We start from the raw sequence: 18,236 nt of genomic DNA on the forward strand, positions 1-18,236 counted from the left end.
CTTTGCAAGCTGTAAATAAAAACGACCCACCTTCAAAGACAAGTGTTAGGCAAGTGTAATGGACAAAATACAGGAACTTGGATGGTTTGTTAAAGAAAATCTTTGCTTTCTGCTTGTGTTAGAAGTGATAGTTAAAGATACTGATCTGAAATAAGGACGAATTTTACTTGAGCCTTAAATATTTATTTTAATCGCTAAGACTACAATCAGTTGTAGCTAGAAAGGCTAAAGAAAAAGATGGTCTTTTGAAAAAGCTTGAGCATTGTTTTTCTCTAAAAATATGTTTAAGTCTTTTGTTTACAGCTTTTTCCTTCTGTTTCTGTTTGGGGATGATTGATTGTGGTTGGTTTGGCTTTTGGTTTTTTTCCTGGCCAAATGGGAATATGTATAGAAGCAAGAAACAGAAGTAGTTGAATCTTTAGAAAAGTGATGAAAAAGTGTTTTCTGAAGTATAGTGCTGAAGAAGTAATGGATTTTTTCTTCAGCTTCTATATTTTATGGTATTTTTCTGAATTTCTTGCTCAAAAGGGTCTTGAACAATAGAGTTTAAATTCCTAAAATAAAATGTTGATGAAATCATGGTGGGGGTGTAGACCTTTACAGTTCTCTAAACCCATTTTTCTGGAATTTTTTTCTGGGTTTTGAGAGAGAGACAGATTTGCTGATTTGTGGAGCACACTGACTTTGTTTACTGTGAATTTAGTGGAGAGCAAAGGAGAAGGGATTGGAAGAACAGCTTAAAATGCCCATGTATTTACAATATTTAGTAGAATGAGAGAGCTGTTAGGAATTTGTATTTTGTCTTGTATTGTATAATTAGACTTGTGGTTGAAATTATTTAATAGTTGAAATTTAAACAGCAGTTAAGACTGTCATTTGAGATTGGCCTTTTGATATTCTGCTCTCAGGAGCTTCATTTGGAAGCCAAACAATTGCGTTATGGTAAATGGGATATTGATGGGTTCTCGTCCCAGATTCTCATCCTGCTTTTTACAAGCACTCAGATAGTTTTTTACTGGTAGGGAGAATTTTGCAGACTCGTTTATTCTTAACTATAATAAATACGAGTCATTACTTTGAGCACAACTTTTTTTCTAAAAAAAAATCATTAGAAGTCTAAAAAATTTCAAAGAAAATATCTGGTAGATTTTATCTAATGTCTAAAATAATTCCATTTCTTTAACATTGGTAAGCATTGAGTTACATTGTCAGCTTCTCAGTTGTCTTTCTATTTGTTTAACATAACTGCATATGAAAAAATTATGCTTTTGAGAAATGCTATCCAAATGTAGCATTTATACTGAGGTGAACAGAGTTTTGCACTGCAGGAGTTAAATATACATACTGGGGTTACATTACAAATAGAACATTTGAGGTACTGAAGTGCATGAAACAAATACAAATTAATCCCAGTTGTTTAATTTACAATGCTAATCCACAGCTAAATTATTTTTTACTTTCATTGTGGCATCTCTAATTGCAGGACAATGATTTACTATGGTGTGCTATTTTATAAGCTTCAAATTGATTTTGTCTCCTTGGTTTTTGTATCTGATACCTGTTTATATCAGCTATTATTCTAAGACTATGACATATTAATTCTGAAAAGAGTACAAGTGAAAATCCTGGAAAATGCTTTCAAGTACACCCTGAAAATTGCACAGCTTTTGGGTTTATGGTGGATGGTCAGAAATAGTTATAACTTCATAATAAAGATAAATAAATTAGGGTGCTTACTAGCAGGTGTGAAAGTAGGTTCTATATTTGAGGTTTCCGCAATTGCTTTACATCCTGTTGGTTTTAATTGAAATTTTCAAGATATTAAAGTTTCAGTTGAAGTATTTGATGAGTGCAAGGGAAGGGGGGGAGAATTTTGGCTGCTTTCAAATATAGAATTGGAACCCTTCCCCAACCCCCCTCCCCCCTCTTTTTACCTGTAATATGCCTGTGTGCAAAATATAAAAATATAAGCTTGTTTGCACTCCCTCAAAATGGATTACAGAAAGACAAGTAATAAGGCCTGTGTCAAGGTGCTAGCATGCTAAACTTCGTTTTTTTCTTCTGTGAATACAGTTGCAAGCTACTGTTTCAAACTGGGGCCAAAGGGCTCGTTCTTAGTATGGGCTGAAAGTAATGGTGCCTGCCTGCATTTGCTTTCTGTTTTCTTTGCACATGGACAAATGCTGTTGTGCCAGCACTCTGCCATTCCGTGAACAAGGTCCTGTGGAAAATCACTGGGTTTTTTCTTCATGTTTTCTTCCTAAAACGGCTCATAGTATTTAATTTTTCAGTATGAAAGAATGAAAATATTTCATAATTTGCTGTACCTCTATGATTTTGCAGTCTCTTTGACCATTGGCAGGGCGGTTGTGCTTTTCAGTTATCACCTAAATTTATAACTAGATTGTCTAGTATTTTCAGGAAATATTAATAGTCATTACATTATCTTCGATTAAATTTGACCTAATGTTTGCCTTCATTGTCATTTCTTTAAGGCCCTATTGAATTTGAAGAATGTAACACATCCAGTGCAGTTGAAGGTGAGTTGTTGTAGCATAGTTATTTACATAAGAATGCTGTGAATAAGGACCTGAAACTGGAGTGAAGGGTGTGCAGTGTGTGAATCTGTATAACTTTAAAGCACTCCAGCAGACTGAAAGCAGTCTTCAACAAAATAAGACCTATGTCTCTTTATAAGCACAAAGGTCAGAGAATTTTAATGTTTCTTATAAATATACTTTAGCTACGACCCTGTCTTTGCAGAGGTTTGGATTTGGTTCACTTATGACTGTGTTCTAACTTAATTCACAAGTGTCAAAACATGGCCCAGGCTCTTTCCATTGTTATACCAAGTCTGATGCAGTGTTATGATTGCAAAGCCTTTCTTTGTTGTCATAAATTGTTTTGCTTAGGGGATTGTTTTAAGTGGTTAACAACTGCTTTATATGCATAAGCTATGTATTTACTTTTGAGACAGAGCAGTTGACAGTATAGCTATAGCAGCCGACAACTTTTAACTTGCCAAGATTGCAGCTGAGGCTTAAAATCTTTTTTGACTGAAACAGAGAGGATCCATGTTCAGAAACTACTCTAGTACTCTGTTTGTCATTGTTTTGGGCTGCATAAGGCACAGAAAGAAAATAAAGCCCAGACTAGTATTTTAAAATAATTTTTGAGCAAATTCTATGTCTATTAAAATATAAAATACGGCTGAGTTTTACAGCTACTTAATTAGGGAAGTTTCATTATTTAACCCTGAAAATTTAAGACTGGGGAGATTCCATATGTCGTGGTTTAGCCCCGGTCAGCAACCCAGCACCACGCAGCCGCTCGCTCACTCCCCCCGTGGTGGGACAGGGGAGAGAATCAGAAGACTAAAAGCGAGGCAACTCATGGGTTGAGATAAAGACAGTTTAACAGGTAAAGCAAAAGCTGCGTGCGGAAGCAAAGCAAAACAAGGAATTCATTCACTACTTGCCATGGGCAGGCAGGTGCTCAGCCATCTCCAGGAAAGCAGGGCTCCATCACGCGTAACGGTTTCTTGGGAAGACAAACGCCATCGCTCCAAATGTCCCCCGCTTCCTCCTTCTTCCCCCAGCTTTATATACTGAGCATGACGTCATATGGTATGGGGTATCCCGTTGGTCAGTTGGGGTCAGCTGTCCCGGCTGTGCCCCCTCCCAGCTCCTTGTGCACCCGGCAGAGCACAGGGAGCTGAAAAAGTCCTTGACCAGTGTAAGTGCTACTTAGCAACAACTAAAACATCTCCCAACATTATCACCACTGTTCCCAGCAAAAATCCAAAACATAGTCCCATACTAGCTACTACGAAGAAGTTTAACTCCATCCCAGCTGAAACCAGGACAGTATCCACCCCTTATTCCATACCATTTACATCATGCTCAGGACCCACACTATCCAATACAACCTCATTAACCTCCACCCCCCTTCCCATCCTTTGATAAAATACACGGATATCATTTAGTCCACAGCTTTGGCCTCCGTCTGTTCTTGTGGTCACTCAGGACAGGAGAGGTGGTGTGTTGCGTGGAGTTACTGGGCACCAACGCCAGCTCAGGTCGGGTCACTGCTGCACTTGCACTGCTTCTTGAAGGGTTCATCCTCCATTGGTTCAGGTCATTCCTGCTGTAGTAATTCCTATAACATGGAACTCAAATCACAGGTTACAACAATTTAAAGGTAGAACCATTACAGTCTCCACCCCTGGCCTCTTTAGGCCAGGTTATAGGTTTTAGCATTGCAATGAACTCCTCCCCTTGCTCCCAGCCTGGCTAGCAACAAGGGGTTTCTGCTATAGTAATTTCCATAACATGTAACTGAAATCCCAGGTTATGACAATTTAAAGGTATTTCTATTACAGTCTCCACCCCTGGTCCATTTGGACCAGACCATCAGGTTTAACATTGTAATGAACTCCTCCCCTTGCCCCTGCTCTGGCTTGGGCTTATCCACAGGCTGTAGTCCTTTAGGGTTGTACCTGCTCCAAGCGGAGCCTTACCCAGGAGCCACAGTCTCTCCAGGGGCACACCTGCTGCAGCATAGACTTATCCAGAGCCACAGTCGCTTTGAGGTGTGCCTGTTCCAGTGTGGCCTTCTGCACGGGCCTCAATGCTTTCAGGGCTATACCTGCTCCAGCATGGCCTTACCCACAGCTGCAGTCCCTCCAGAAGTAAGCCTGCTCCAACACGGCTTTGCCCATGGCTGCAATCCCTCCAGAAGTAAGCCTGCTCCAACATGGACTTATTCTTGGTCCACAATTGCCTCAGAAGTACAGCTGCTGTGGCAAAGACATAACCAAGGCCACACATGCTTCGAGATATACCTGCTCTGGCACAGGCTTATACACAGACACAGATGCTTCGGGGTGTCCTGCTCCCACATGGACTCATCCACAGGTCACAGTCCCTTTGACTCGAGTTCACACTGGAGTTCCAGCCTGTCCAGTGCAGCAGCACAGAAACAGCAGCTGGGCCCTGGCCATCTGCCAGCCCAGGCGCATCGCCATGGCTGTTATCAGAATGTTCCCAGGCACAGCAGAGTAAGGTGATAAGCAGGACAACAAGCATCAAAAGCAAAAAGCAGCCACTAACGAGCACTAGACTTTAAGGCATACAGTGTATATATACAGTAAGTCAGGCAAGCCCCATAGCAAACACAGAAGCCTGCCAATTAGCAGCTAAACAGCAATAACTGCTATAAATTCCATCTAGCGCATTCCAGTCAAATCTGTTGTTATCTCAAACCTTTCATGCCCCACATTGGGTGCCAAAATTTACTGTCGTGGTTTAGCCCCGGTCAGCAACCCAGCACCACGCAGCCGCTCGCTCACTCCCCCCGTGGTGGGACAGGGGAGAGAATCAGAAGACTAAAAGCGAGGCAACTCATGGGTTGAGATAAAGACAGTTTAACAGGTAAAGCAAAAGCTGCGTGCGGAAGCAAAGCAAAACAAGGAATTCATTCACTACTTGCCATGGGCAGGCGGGTGCTCAGCCATCTCCAGGAAAGCAGGGCTCCATCACGCGTAACGGTTACTTGGGAAGACAAACGCCATCGCTCCAAATGTCCCCCGCTTCCTTCTTCTTCCCCCAGCTTTATATACTGAGCATGATGTCATATGGTATGGGGTATCCCGTTGGTCAGTTGGGGTCAGCTGTCCCGGCTGTGTCCCCTCCCAGCTCCTTGTGCACCCGGCAGAGCACAGGGAGCTGAAAAAGTCCTTGACCAGTGTAAGTGCTACTTAGCAACAACTAAAACATCTCCCACATTATCACCACTGTTCCCAGCAAAAATCCAAAACATAGTCCCATACTAGCTACTACGAAGAAGTTTAACTCCATCCCAGCTGAAACCAGGACACCATATGTGCTGTGTAATTTATTACTGTAAAGGGCAAAATAAGGATTTTTTTTTAAATTATGTGCTTGAATTGACAGTTATAAAATTTTGGAAACCTAATTATTTCCACCATTTTGCTCAAAAGCATGATGACAGTAGTATTGTGCATTGAAACAAAACTGTAGACTAGTTGGATCAGATGCTTGCATTTAGTCATTTTGTTTGGCAGTCTGCTTCAGCAAAAGTTGGGGAGAAAAGCAGACATGACAGCAAGTCTGATGGAATATTTAAATGTATTTTTATGTTAGTACATTAAATGGGTATGAAAGAAAACTTTCTTCCATACTATAGCTTTATGTATTCAGGCTAAAAACTGGGAAGAAAGGACAGACAGGAAGCATGGTTCCAGACTCAGAGCCAGCCTTAGAGCTCGCTACAGTACTGGGAAATCATAAACTCAGCATCCGCTGGAAAGCCAAGAGATGTTCTATTTTTTTACAGGACCAAGGTGCTAGTTCTTAGGAGAGACAGGGACTCACAACTACTGGGAACATGCAGGGAAATAACAACAGGGTGTTGAACTGCAGTAGCTGGGAGAGACAGGGGTCCGTTTCTGATCCAGGTGCATTGGCTATTCAGGATCGGCCGGAGCAATAGCTTCTGTTGAGTTTCTGTGAGCAGAGTCTCTTTCCTCAAAATGGGCAGTGCACCCATTTTCTGTTAGAAAAACTGACAGTCTGCATACCCTACTTGGAGAGTTTGATGTGTAATGCAAATCAGTTTTATAAGGACTTATATTATTGTGTTGAACCATATTTTTTTGATTGGTATATTACTTAACAAATTGGAATAATGTTCCCTTAGTTTGGCTCCATACCTATCTCCACTGTTAGATTTTTGTATCACTTGTGCCAGCATTTAAAATGTATTGGCACCAGTACAGACTCACGTTTGACATTGCTTAATGTGTACATATCTCTTTGATCTATAAATGAAAAGTGTTTGTTCCATAGGGATAAAACCACGGAAGAGGAAGCCGTTTGGTTTATCAGGAATAATGAAAAAAGAAAAAGATACTGAATCTGTGTAAGTATATTTCCATTGTGAAGCCTTATGTTCTATGAAGACTGGTAAAAGTATGGGGATAAATGTTAGCTATGTCAGACAAAAAAAATGGGTTTATAACAAGGTTAGAGGAATGCTATGAATGTGAAATCATCATAGCTATTTCAGATTTTTGTAACTGAGGATTTTAAGGAGGTAACATAAATGTATTCGTAGTAGTCTACTCATTTTTCATTCTTGCCTGTGCATAGATAAATTCTCCCTTGTCCTGCATTTGAACATTGTAGATAATGTGATTCTCATGTGTACTCCTAATGAAATAATAGCTCTGTGCTTGGAAAAACTAATGGATGCCTGTGTTTGCAGAATTGAAGCTTCAGTTATTCTTTTTATAGAAAAACTTTTGTGCACAGTATCAAAGGACAAAATCTTTTAACGTTTTTTCAGTACAGCACGCGCGCACTCATTTCTGAAAGACCATCATTCTAACTCATGACTGATGTCCCAGCTATACCCTTTGCCATACTCATTGCATGTGCTGTCTCCCAGGAGTTAAAACTCTCCAGAAAGTGAGTTTGAATGAAAGTTCTTAGATGGATTGGTCACACTCTGTGCATCACTAGTTATGGTCACTATATTCCAGTGTATTCTTTTTCATAATTTCTAGATGTGTTTTCTCAATAGAAGTATTTGATTCAACAGAAAATTGCTTTACAATTTGACAAACTTAGCAATATAGAAATATTCTTAGAGGCAACATCTGCATACATACCTTTCAAAAGTACGTATAACATATTTTACCAGCCTTAGCTTTTAATATAATGCTGAAAAATTAATGACCCAAGACCTGCAGGTGCTAATTTTTTGTACATACAGAGTGCCTTATACTATTTTTCTTTTTGTGTTTAATATTAATAGTGGTACAATTCTAAACCATGCTTTTTCTTCTCTCTGTCGTGATGCCTTTAGGGCTTCAGGGTGTTGGGTTCTTTTAAGCCATTCCTCAATTTTTCTGTTCTTTCTGTGATTTAGTCTTTCCCCCACCCTCTCTTCTGTACTTACATTAAGCTGGAGTAAATGGTGACAGAAGTGTTGTATAGAGTGTGGTTTTGGTCAGCAGTAATCTGAGAATACTAGTTTGTTACAAAGAGTTATTTTTTCTGATGAAGGTTTAGTTTAAAATAATTACATTAAAACCATATAGATATTTGATAATCATGTTTTAAACAGCTTTAGTGCCATTTTAAAAAGTAATCCGTTCTCTCTGGAAAGTTATTTACTACACTTTTCTTGTGATGCAAAACTGTTGCAGTATCAAATAGCAGCAAAAACGTATGTTTGATCATTTGCCTTTTGTGCCTTGCATTTACCTAATTGCAAAGTAATGATTTTGATAGTGTTAAGTACTGTGGTATGATTGAATTCTATAGCTGTCAGCTTTTCTTGTCCAACAAAATAATTATTTTGCCACCACGTGGGTTATTACTCAAGCTAATCACGTATGTTATAAGCCTCCTTCCAAACCAGGCATCTCCTTCCATCCATTCTTTGGCAGATGATGAAATGTAATCTGGCCCCAGCAAGGATTTAGGGCTCCTAATACTAGTTTTCTGGAACCAGTAAAGGCCTAGAAGCTCCAAATTTAACTCTTCCCAGGTGTATGACTCAATGTATCCTTACTCAGATATCACATTTTTCTTTGACCTGTAATAGAAAATTTCCTTAGACACTGAGGGCTGAAAACTGGCTTCTATACTGTGTGAAACACTTTCTACCTTTGTATGCTTATCCATTGTAGTATCTGAATACCTTTCTAAAAGCTGATTTTTCCTAAGAACATTTTATTTAATGTTGAAAGATAATATCAGTATCTCCTTCTAGAGAAAAAATGTTGGGTTTTATGGCACAATGATGTCATCAGAAAATATAAATCAGCTCAGCTACCCTGAAATAGGAGAAGAATTTGCCTTGCTTTCACCAAGTTGGACTACAATTTTATTTATTTTGTTTCTATATTTACACGTAATACAATAATGAACAGATTCTGAGGTAGAAAGAAGTATGACAGCATGATATTAACCTCTTAGATTTTACAGAGATTCTTGTATTAATCCGTAACTTCTAAATGAACTAGAAGATTGCAAATAAATACCAGAGGATTCATTATGCGCTTAAGTAAAATATTCCAATAGTTATTTGTGATCTCTTAAAAAAATTGTATTGCTAGTCTAAATTTTGTCTGATTTAATCTTTAGCTGATGATCCTGTTAATAGTCTGTACATTATAAAATTCTGTATCATCAGAAACTTCTCTGCACATAGAGGTCAAGTCCTTTCCTAATCTCTTGCTAAACTAGGCTGTACGCTTGTTTAGTTTCTGGGTGAGGCAGGCTTTCCACATTTAGAAGAACTCTAATGGTTTGTAGGCTTTTCAGTATATCAATACCATTTTTAAAGTGTTAACACCTAAACTGGATGTTGTCTCGTAATTGTTTTACACAGGGAAATATCATACAAAGCGTATTGTGTTACATACTGCTATACAAGTTAGTCAAGGTTTTCACTTCTTTTTCTAACTGCTGCTTTGCATGACTTGCTTGTTCTAGTTTTTATCTACAGTCCTTAAATCCCCTTGCAGAATCCCCTTTTGCCAAAACGTTACCTTATACTAGAAGCATGACCTAGTTCTTTAATCTTAAATGAAAAACCATGCATTTAGTGACGTAAAAGCACATCTGTCTAAAAACTGATGTCCTGATTTTCCACTTCACTTCATTTGCAAACTATTGAGTTTTACTTTGTATCTTGAGAATGGATCCTAGGAGGTGCTGTTGGTGCTCCTCTAAATGGTACTTGATCTGCTGTTACTTTCTGAGATCTATTAGCTTACTCATTTTGAAAATCTTCTTTCTGGGCTGAACTACTTTCATTGGAGTTTGCCTTGCATCTTTCACATTTCTTAACTTTTATGGACTTCAGGCTGTCTTGTTTGAGTACAGACATTTTTTAAAACCGTATGCCAGAAAATCTGTTTCTTGTATGTTTTGAGAGAAGTCTAATACTTCATCTCTTTGAGTGGTAAAATAGCTTTTAAAATAGGTCTTTCTATTACTATGAATTCCATTTAGCCAGCAGAGGGAGATAAGACGTAAGTCAATTAGCAACTTGGTCACATATGTTCTCCTTTGCGTGAGGCCTTTCAGGGGAGACAGGATCCTTCATCTTTCTGTCAATTCCGTAACAGGCTGTACTGAATTTCATATTAATGCTTCCATGTTAACAAGTTTTTGTACCTGTTTTTAAAGACACTGTAGTTTTTACCCTTAAGCCATTTAGCATTTCAGAGATGATGATTTAGTTTGCAATAAACTTGACCTTTTTCCTCTTTTTTTCTATAAGTGCGTGTTTAAGATGTTCGGTTTGATTATAGAAAAACACTGTTCAGTTACACTGGCACTTCTGGCTTGCTTTGTCAGAATGTAAATTGGAGAGGACTCATGCTCCTCAAGTATTCCCACATTCTGAAAATGTAATTGATTCTCTCTAATGTCTGCAAAAAGGAGAAGCAGTGTCATTCATTTTTTTTTGTTTAGGTACTACTGCTTAGATCAAAGTTATAGTTGAAAAATATTACACTTGTGAATAATGTTCTTGCAATCACTGCCTTTCTGCTGACAATTTTTTGGGGGGGATTTTTGTTTGTTTTTCTTTTTTTTAAAGTGCTTATTAGGGGTGGACTCTAGTATTTTTTTCTGGCATCTTCTAGTGCATGACCACAACTGTGCTTGACAAACATGAAATAAGAATGAAATTCCAAAATCCCTTTAAGAATAGTCTGAATTCCTTTACGAATAGTCTTAGTTTCTTCAGAAACTGATTATCATCCAAATGTTTTGCAACTGCATGTGGACTGTTTCATTAAGATTAGTGACTTCTACTCACTGTGCACATCAACCACAGACACCTGATTCTTAAAGTATATTAATCCAGAATACAGCTTGGTACTTGTGGCTTCCCTTGATTCTACCCAACTTCCCCCACTATGATGTGAGTTTGCTTTTTCAGCTTTTCTTTTGAGCTTTTCTTCTGCAGTGTTTTGAGCATAAACTTTCAGCTTTCAGTTAAATCTCATGCAGTTGATCGTGGATTTTTAAGTGTGAAAATTTTAACAGAGTCTGAGAGGCAAAAGGGTCAAATGCAATGTTTCAAATTAATTGAAAATATTAAAGGAAGTACCAGAACCATATGAATAAAATAATCTGTGCATTTTTATAATTGTATATTTTCTTTTTTTTAATAGGGAGTGTCCAGATGCAGACTCAGTTGTAAGTAAACTTATTTCCAAAACGAATGCATATGTTAATATTGTCAAGCACTACAATCTGATGAAACTTAACTTATGTACAGTCTCTGCAATGCATTGTTTAACTGATAGAGGATTTAGTGTTTTGATAAAATAGTTGAAATGTTAATTTTGCTCAGTACATAATCTTTAGCAGTATATAGAAATATACGTCAGTAATATATTTCCTAACCATTTTAGGTCTTAAGGTGTTTTTATTGCTAGTATTTGTTACTTCATTTTTCAAGTTAATAGTTTAAATTGCTAGGCTAATAGATTCTACATAAGAAGAAGGTTTGGTTCGTTGTAGACCCAACTTTGCCTCATCATATTCCTCTGCTTACTACTGTTTCCTTTGAGAAACCCTTCTAATAACAATGGGGTTCTGCTTTATCCCTGGCAATAAGGTGTAGGAATATACTTTTTAAAATACGGCTTTGAATGCAGTATCTCTAGATGCACTTTATTAATGCCCGGTTTTTTATTGCTGTCAGTTTGATCTGTGATACTTCTTACAATTTTATTTTATAAATTCAAATAAGTGGCAGTTGCAAATTTAACTGGTATGTTAATGCTTTTCTCTTTCCTTAATTGAGCCTTTTCTTTTTATTTAAACATGTGCGTTGTCTTGAATTATGTGTAACAGAGATTGCAGCTCCCTATAGATAGTTACAGTAAGGAATAATTTACAGAATAGTTTAAATTATTTTCTGTCAACTTATTAGTTTTTCAGTTCACTTATTTAGATGCCAACTGTATTAAACAATTTAAGTGTCCAAGTTCACCTATTTTGTGGGTTTTCTTCTTTGCATTTAATATCTAGGAGTTTTAGTACCTGATATTAAAACTTCTTCTGAGAAACTTTGTTTAAAAAAAAATCTAGTAGAATCATTCTTCTAGATAAGGAAAAGTAAGTTTTGCCACATAATAGAACTATATGTGTAAGAACAGCCTTGTAAACATCATCGAGACAGTTCTTTTATCCTGTGCAAAGTCAGCTTGATTTAGAGCAAATTTCTTTACTTGGGTACATTTGAAGTAAAGTAACTTCAGAATTATGCCTATAATTATCAGGCTTTTCATGGAAATAATATCTTTTGACAGTTCAGATTGAGTCATCGGAGTGAACCACAACTGTGTTTGACTTGCAATGTTTATTTTCTCCTTTGCTTATTTTGGTGTCTATATTTTTTTAAAATAATTAGTTAAAAAAATCCAACTGTAAATGTGTCTGACATTCTTTCTGGCTGCATGAGGCTCACCATATGATCATCTAAATTAATTGTTCTGTCTAGATATAATTTATATTTGGCTAAAAAAAAGACCTCACTTTCATAGCGTCCATCAACAAAACTAATAGTTTCATTGGATTCTCTTTTTTTTTTTTTTAATGGCCAACATTTTATGACTGCATTTGGAATTTAAAATTCGGTCTATCTTTTCTTCTTTTTACAAGCAACAGTATTATTCTAAATGGTGGAGTGCTTTAATAGCACAAGCCATTACAGTCACTCTCATGAAAAATGATGCAGGATACCATAGATGAGATTCATTTCATTTTAAGGTCTGTGTCCTCTCTGGAAGGTCCCATTTCAAATGTCTTTACATTTTTCTTGTCTTTAACTTTATGATTTGCTTTCTGTTTAATCTTTCAAACTTTATCTAAATAGTTATAGTCATCTATATTGTTATCTCTATGAGGATTTGATTTGTATGGATCTTTGCAATAAATTGCATATTTCAAGAAAATCAACTTGGAAAAGTATTATTGGCGAAAAAAAATGGAAAGCAATTATAATTTGTGTTTGCTAGAAAATACTGAGGACCATCCCTCAGAAAATTCAACTTATTTAAGGTGTCCCAATTATGATTTTGGTCGGCTTTGGTCACTTACAGAAAATCTGTCTGGCTTTTATATTATTAACATGATCTTTTTTTAGAAAGTGGCTTTTGTTTATTTGTCAATAATTTTAATTGTGTGAAAGGAATGTAAGAGGTAGCCGCTCTATAATTATTTATAAGCACAGAGGTAATATATTGAAATTTTAGAAGTTAAGGACCCAATAAGAACTGACTTCAACACTTTATTTGCCAGTTCTACATCATATTGTGGATCTTTGAATGTACAGTGTGTAGTCAATACCATTAGGGCCTTCTCACTAGTCCAAAATGTATAATGCAGTGTATTTGAACTTGTATTCTGTGTTTCCAGAAGTTAAAACAGTGAGATGGTCCTAGAAAATGTCTTTCATACCAAAGTGGAAGTTCTCAAATTTGTCTGTGGCAAACCATCCACTTACACTCATCCTTTTTACAGTTGCCAGGTTGTATGTATAGGAAAATGTGATGCATACAAATAAATTGTTAATTCTTATCAATATTTTCAGTAACTGCTATAAGAGGGTTGTCTGGGCTCATGAGTAGGAAGGCAGCTGTGAACTGAGAACTGGTATTTGTTAAAAAGGTTGACAACTTCAATAGGCAGTCTCTTTAAATATAGATGACAGTATGTCATGAGACATAAAATTCCTGTGTTGTTATATGTCAACCTGCACATGTAATATCCATTAAGATAATAAGAAAAGTGGAAAGTTAACTATGTGTACACTAGAAAGAGATAGCAACTGAAGCCTGGCTCTGTATGTGTTTGTTTTTCTAAAGGCAGATCTAATTGTCTTGTTTCCCATGGGTTTGCTATGTCTCTAGGGGTGGTCTGTAGGAAGATACGAGCTCTAATAGAAACTTTAGTATTGGAGAAGCATTTGCAAGATTCCACTTGTGTCCAGTAGGATCTGAATTTGGATTGCAACCCTTCCCCTTTGTTGGGATACTTGCAGCTCTCCTTCTACTTGACTGCCTATTTTCATGAAGTCTGTAGTAATGTAATTATCTTTGAGTCCTCTATTCTGTCTGTCAAATCCATTTGAAATTGTCCAGTAAGTTCAAAAGTAATTAAGAAGGGAGCCACAGATGCGCAGAACATAATGCTGAAACTTTTTTCATAGGATACTGGAATGCAAACTAATATATATCAAGGCATCCAAAACTTTTCATTAACCTCTTTACGTATGAATGTGGCATAATTATGGTTGTACGGAATTATACACCATTTTTATTGCTGGGGGCTGATTGAGATTGGAACCATCAATCTCTCATTAGTGGAACACAAGTGTAACCTTATATTTAGTGAAATTCAAATGTTTTTCCTTATTTGTATTTGTAATGTTTAGTTCTGGCGTGTTTTGAATAGCTGCCATTGATACACAGTATGAGGGTTTGTATTCACAGCACAAGACCGACGCACTTTGAATGCCTGTTTTTCTTTCTTTCTGCACCTCTGGCAATGGAAAAAACTGACTGGCTACTCTCTTCTTCCACGTCTTTTGGGTTAGTAGGCACCCTAAGGAGAGGAGGCTGATAATATGTAATATCCCTGTCTTAAGCTAAGGATATACCTGAGTCAAATCTACATCTCAAATATGTCAAAAGCAGAGAGGCTCTTTTTTCTCTTGTTCCAGGCTGTGAGCTTCAAGTGCTCACTTTGAGTTCACTTCAGTCCTCATCTGCATTACAAGAAGTCAGTCCAGTTCAGTAAAATGGTAGGAAGTTCATCTGGTAGAAAAAGAGTGTGCTGTTCAGCTGCACTTTATCTTGAAGCATACCCTGAGGAAAACCTGATAAGGAGCTTTCATAACCACTGTAGATATCCCAGGAGAAGAGAAAACAGAAATCAAGCTGAAGTGTAGTGAAGGTTCTTTGCTTCTTGAACGATGACCAACCTGTAAGCAGTGCTAAAGTTGCCGAGGAAGGACCAAACGAAGTAGCTGGACTGCAATATGCTCCACATGTTCCTCTCTTGTCCTTTGTATGTAGCCCAGAGGAAACAATGACATGGTCATGGTGTGGCTTCTTCCATTGCTTGTGGATGACAGCAAGAAAACTGCAACAAAGTGTTCATGAGAACTCAAGAAGTTTTGGCAATAGAATACTTAGTCCTCATGCTTTTTGTATAGGCAGTTTTACTTTGATATTCATTAAGCCTTTATGGTTTTTTTTACTTTAAAAAATCGTTCACCCCAGAAAGTTTGCAGAATGTACTAAAGCAAAGACATAAGCCCTAAATTTTTAATGTATATTTAAAACTGTATAATACCTTAATTACTAATGTGTTGTATTGCACCTGCAAACACAGAGGTTTTATAGCTATATGTTTAACTGCTTAACAGAACTTCTGAGTACACGAAGCCTTCTTCCAAGGAAGTCCACCTTTCCAATTACTTCTGCAGAGTTAAATTCACAACCATAATGAGCTATATGCACACAAATAAGGTGTCTGGGAGGGGCCTAGACCAGACCTTCACCCCCATCATATTAATAACTACTTGTTACAGAAACCCGTTTGCAAAGATCATCTTCCTCTGTCTTGAAGTTCAAAAATGACATGTATACATGAAGGTTGTGGGTTTTGACTCTGATCAGCATGGTAGGCACATCAGGTCTTGTCTGTATTGTGTGCCTGATTACTTAAAAGACTCACTGTCCACAACATAACGTGAAGTTCTGTAACTGTAGGAGTGTGGAAAAGGGAGTAAGAATTAGTCAAGTAAATGTAAATACCTTCATTAACATCAGGCTTGTGAATAGGTGTGTCCTCTACCACTGCTACAAAATGTGGATTATTAAATAAAATTCTGATGCTTCAGAAAGCAGAACCATTCACCTGTTCAACCATTCAAAATATTGAAAACAATGTTTTGAAATCACTACTTACCTTGTAGGTAAGACTTTTGAGGTACCATTTTGCTTGTATGTGACACAATTTGTCTTTGTCAATATGAGGGTACATTAAGTATCTCTTTCACCCTTTTCTCCTGTTGGTTTACACAAAAATATAAATTCAGTCTCTCATTAATGAAAGCAGAAGGTATTTAAGAATGATCATAAACTGTTACAAAATCAATCTGAACCATTGACAAAGCTGGAAATATGAAGCAGATTATTTTTGACTCTGTATACACTGTAGAGTAAAATGTTTTAATTACATATATTTAAATTTTAGAAATTGGGGGGAAAAAAGTACAAATTATGTTTTCTGCATAATGTTAGAAAAAAGTGGTAATGTAGACCTGCTGAAAAAGAGGTAAGGAATCTTTCAGTTCCTGTGTTCAGAAGTTAAGCTGTAAAGCATCCATCCCGTTATGTACGTATTAACTTTGACTTTGTGTCTGAAGTTATGAATACAGGCTACATGGTAAAGTGCCTTTGCTGAGGAGCAGATGATTCAAATATCTTTGCAAGATTGGAAATAACTAACATCAAAATATTAAAAAAGAAATGTAATACTTTAAGAACTTCAAGATTTTAGTGATTTCTAATGCTTTACTTTATCCTAGAGATTTTTCAGTAAATTAAAAATAATGCAATGAAAATAACTTCTGCAAACTAAGGTCTTTCACAATTTTATGTCAAAATAGTCAGATTTGCTTGCTCTATTGTGCATGGTGTGTGTGCCCAGTAATAATATCCTTTACATATATGGCCTAGCTGGAGAAAAAACTAAATGTTGTATATTTAAAGATTTTTGTTGGTTTTCAACTTATCTTAACCATGAATGATCCTGATCTATTGAAAATTGCCTAGTGTGAAAACTAAAATAATTCCAGAATGCGGAAGTTGTAGTATTGTAGGAAAATCTACCTACCCTCTAGCAATATGTTTTTGTTCTGTTTACTTTGATGTCAAGTTTCATTAGTGTTTTTTGGTATATAAACAAGGTCAGCCTGAGGTCAAGCGTAGCTAAGAACACTGATTTGAGCAAGTAGAGCTAAGGTAGTGGACCGTGTGATCCTACTCTTCCTACTTTTTGTTGTTGTTGTTCAGTTCTTTTTTATTATTATTATTTTAATCAAATAACAGTGAAGTCTAGATCTTACAAGTAATTAAAGAAATTGCATCTGTAAGTTCCATATTTTAAGGTTTAAGCTTAAAGATTTTTTTTTTACCTTAGTATGATGCACTGTTTAATTGGGTACAGTATTACATCTCCTATACAGGATTGTATTTCTTACTCTTTTTAGCAGGAAGTTTGATCTATGTTTAAATTAATTCCATTTAATTCAGAACCGCTAGATTTAGAGAGCTGTACAGAGGAGAATCTTTCTTAGTAAAATATCAGACATCCCATCTGTGGTATCTGTAAAAGGAATAGAGGGACAACTACATTTTTATGTTTTTGCTTCCTCTGTAATTCAAAATGTATTCAAAGTGAATCTTTCTTTAAATTTGGCTTCAAATTTTAGGCGAAGTCAAGTGGTTCCTTGCTAATCCACTTGCAGTCTCCAGTGTAAGTCATTTTATTACATCTTGTGACTTAAAACAGCAAGGTATATTTTGTATATATTTCTATATGTCATATATGTATATATGTATACATATATGACTGACTACTCTATTAGACAAACTGCCTTCCAATACCTACTTTCTGGTAGTAAAAAACTGATTGCTACACTAGAATACATCACTTTTTGTATGAATCTTGCTATTTTTATAAAATATTTATTAATGGTGAAGTCAATACATTTTGAAGACAGTTGGGTTGTGGTTTTTTGTAGTAAAATTATTGAGGCATCTGAGCAGTTCACATAGACTAACTATGCGTACAAAGCCATGAGTGGGCTTCTCTGTTCTGAATGGTGAAGGCATCAGCGTATCCAAGTTTATCCCTTTATATATAATATACATGAGTGTGGATTTTTTGCACATTCTAAAAATTTAGATTATTATATTAGAGACCTGTTTCTCTTTGCCCCAAAGAAATTTTTATTAAACTAAGTGCTTAGCTAAGCCTTCTAAATGATTTTAACATAATTCTCTTCAATTTATATTTAATTGCCTCAAGAACTGAAAAATGAAACTAGTCAGAAGTTCCCAGATGCATATTAACTTTGAAAATCGAGGATGGTGCTGGAGGTGT

The 18,236-nt window shown here is 36.6% G+C and overlaps 1 protein-coding gene across 7 annotated transcripts in view; it reads left to right on the plus strand.

Annotated features, from left to right (window-relative positions):
- FCHO2 (FCH and mu domain containing endocytic adaptor 2) overlaps positions 1-18,236 on the plus strand; it is a 106,906-nt gene that overhangs the window by 51,695 nt on the left and 36,975 nt on the right. For all 7 annotated transcript variants that reach the window (XM_075078506.1, XM_075078508.1, XM_075078509.1 and 4 more), the window contains exons 9-11: positions 2,496-2,540; positions 6,870-6,942; positions 11,222-11,246. In XM_075078506.1, the coding sequence (XP_074934607.1) occupies positions 2,496-2,540; positions 6,870-6,942; positions 11,222-11,246 (143 nt within the window). The remainder of the gene's footprint in view (positions 1-2,495; positions 2,541-6,869; positions 6,943-11,221; positions 11,247-18,236) is intronic.

This window comes from Phalacrocorax aristotelis, chromosome Z, assembly GCF_949628215.1.
Source record: "Phalacrocorax aristotelis chromosome Z, bGulAri2.1, whole genome shotgun sequence".
Lineage (NCBI taxonomy): Eukaryota > Metazoa > Chordata > Aves > Suliformes > Phalacrocoracidae > Phalacrocorax > Phalacrocorax aristotelis.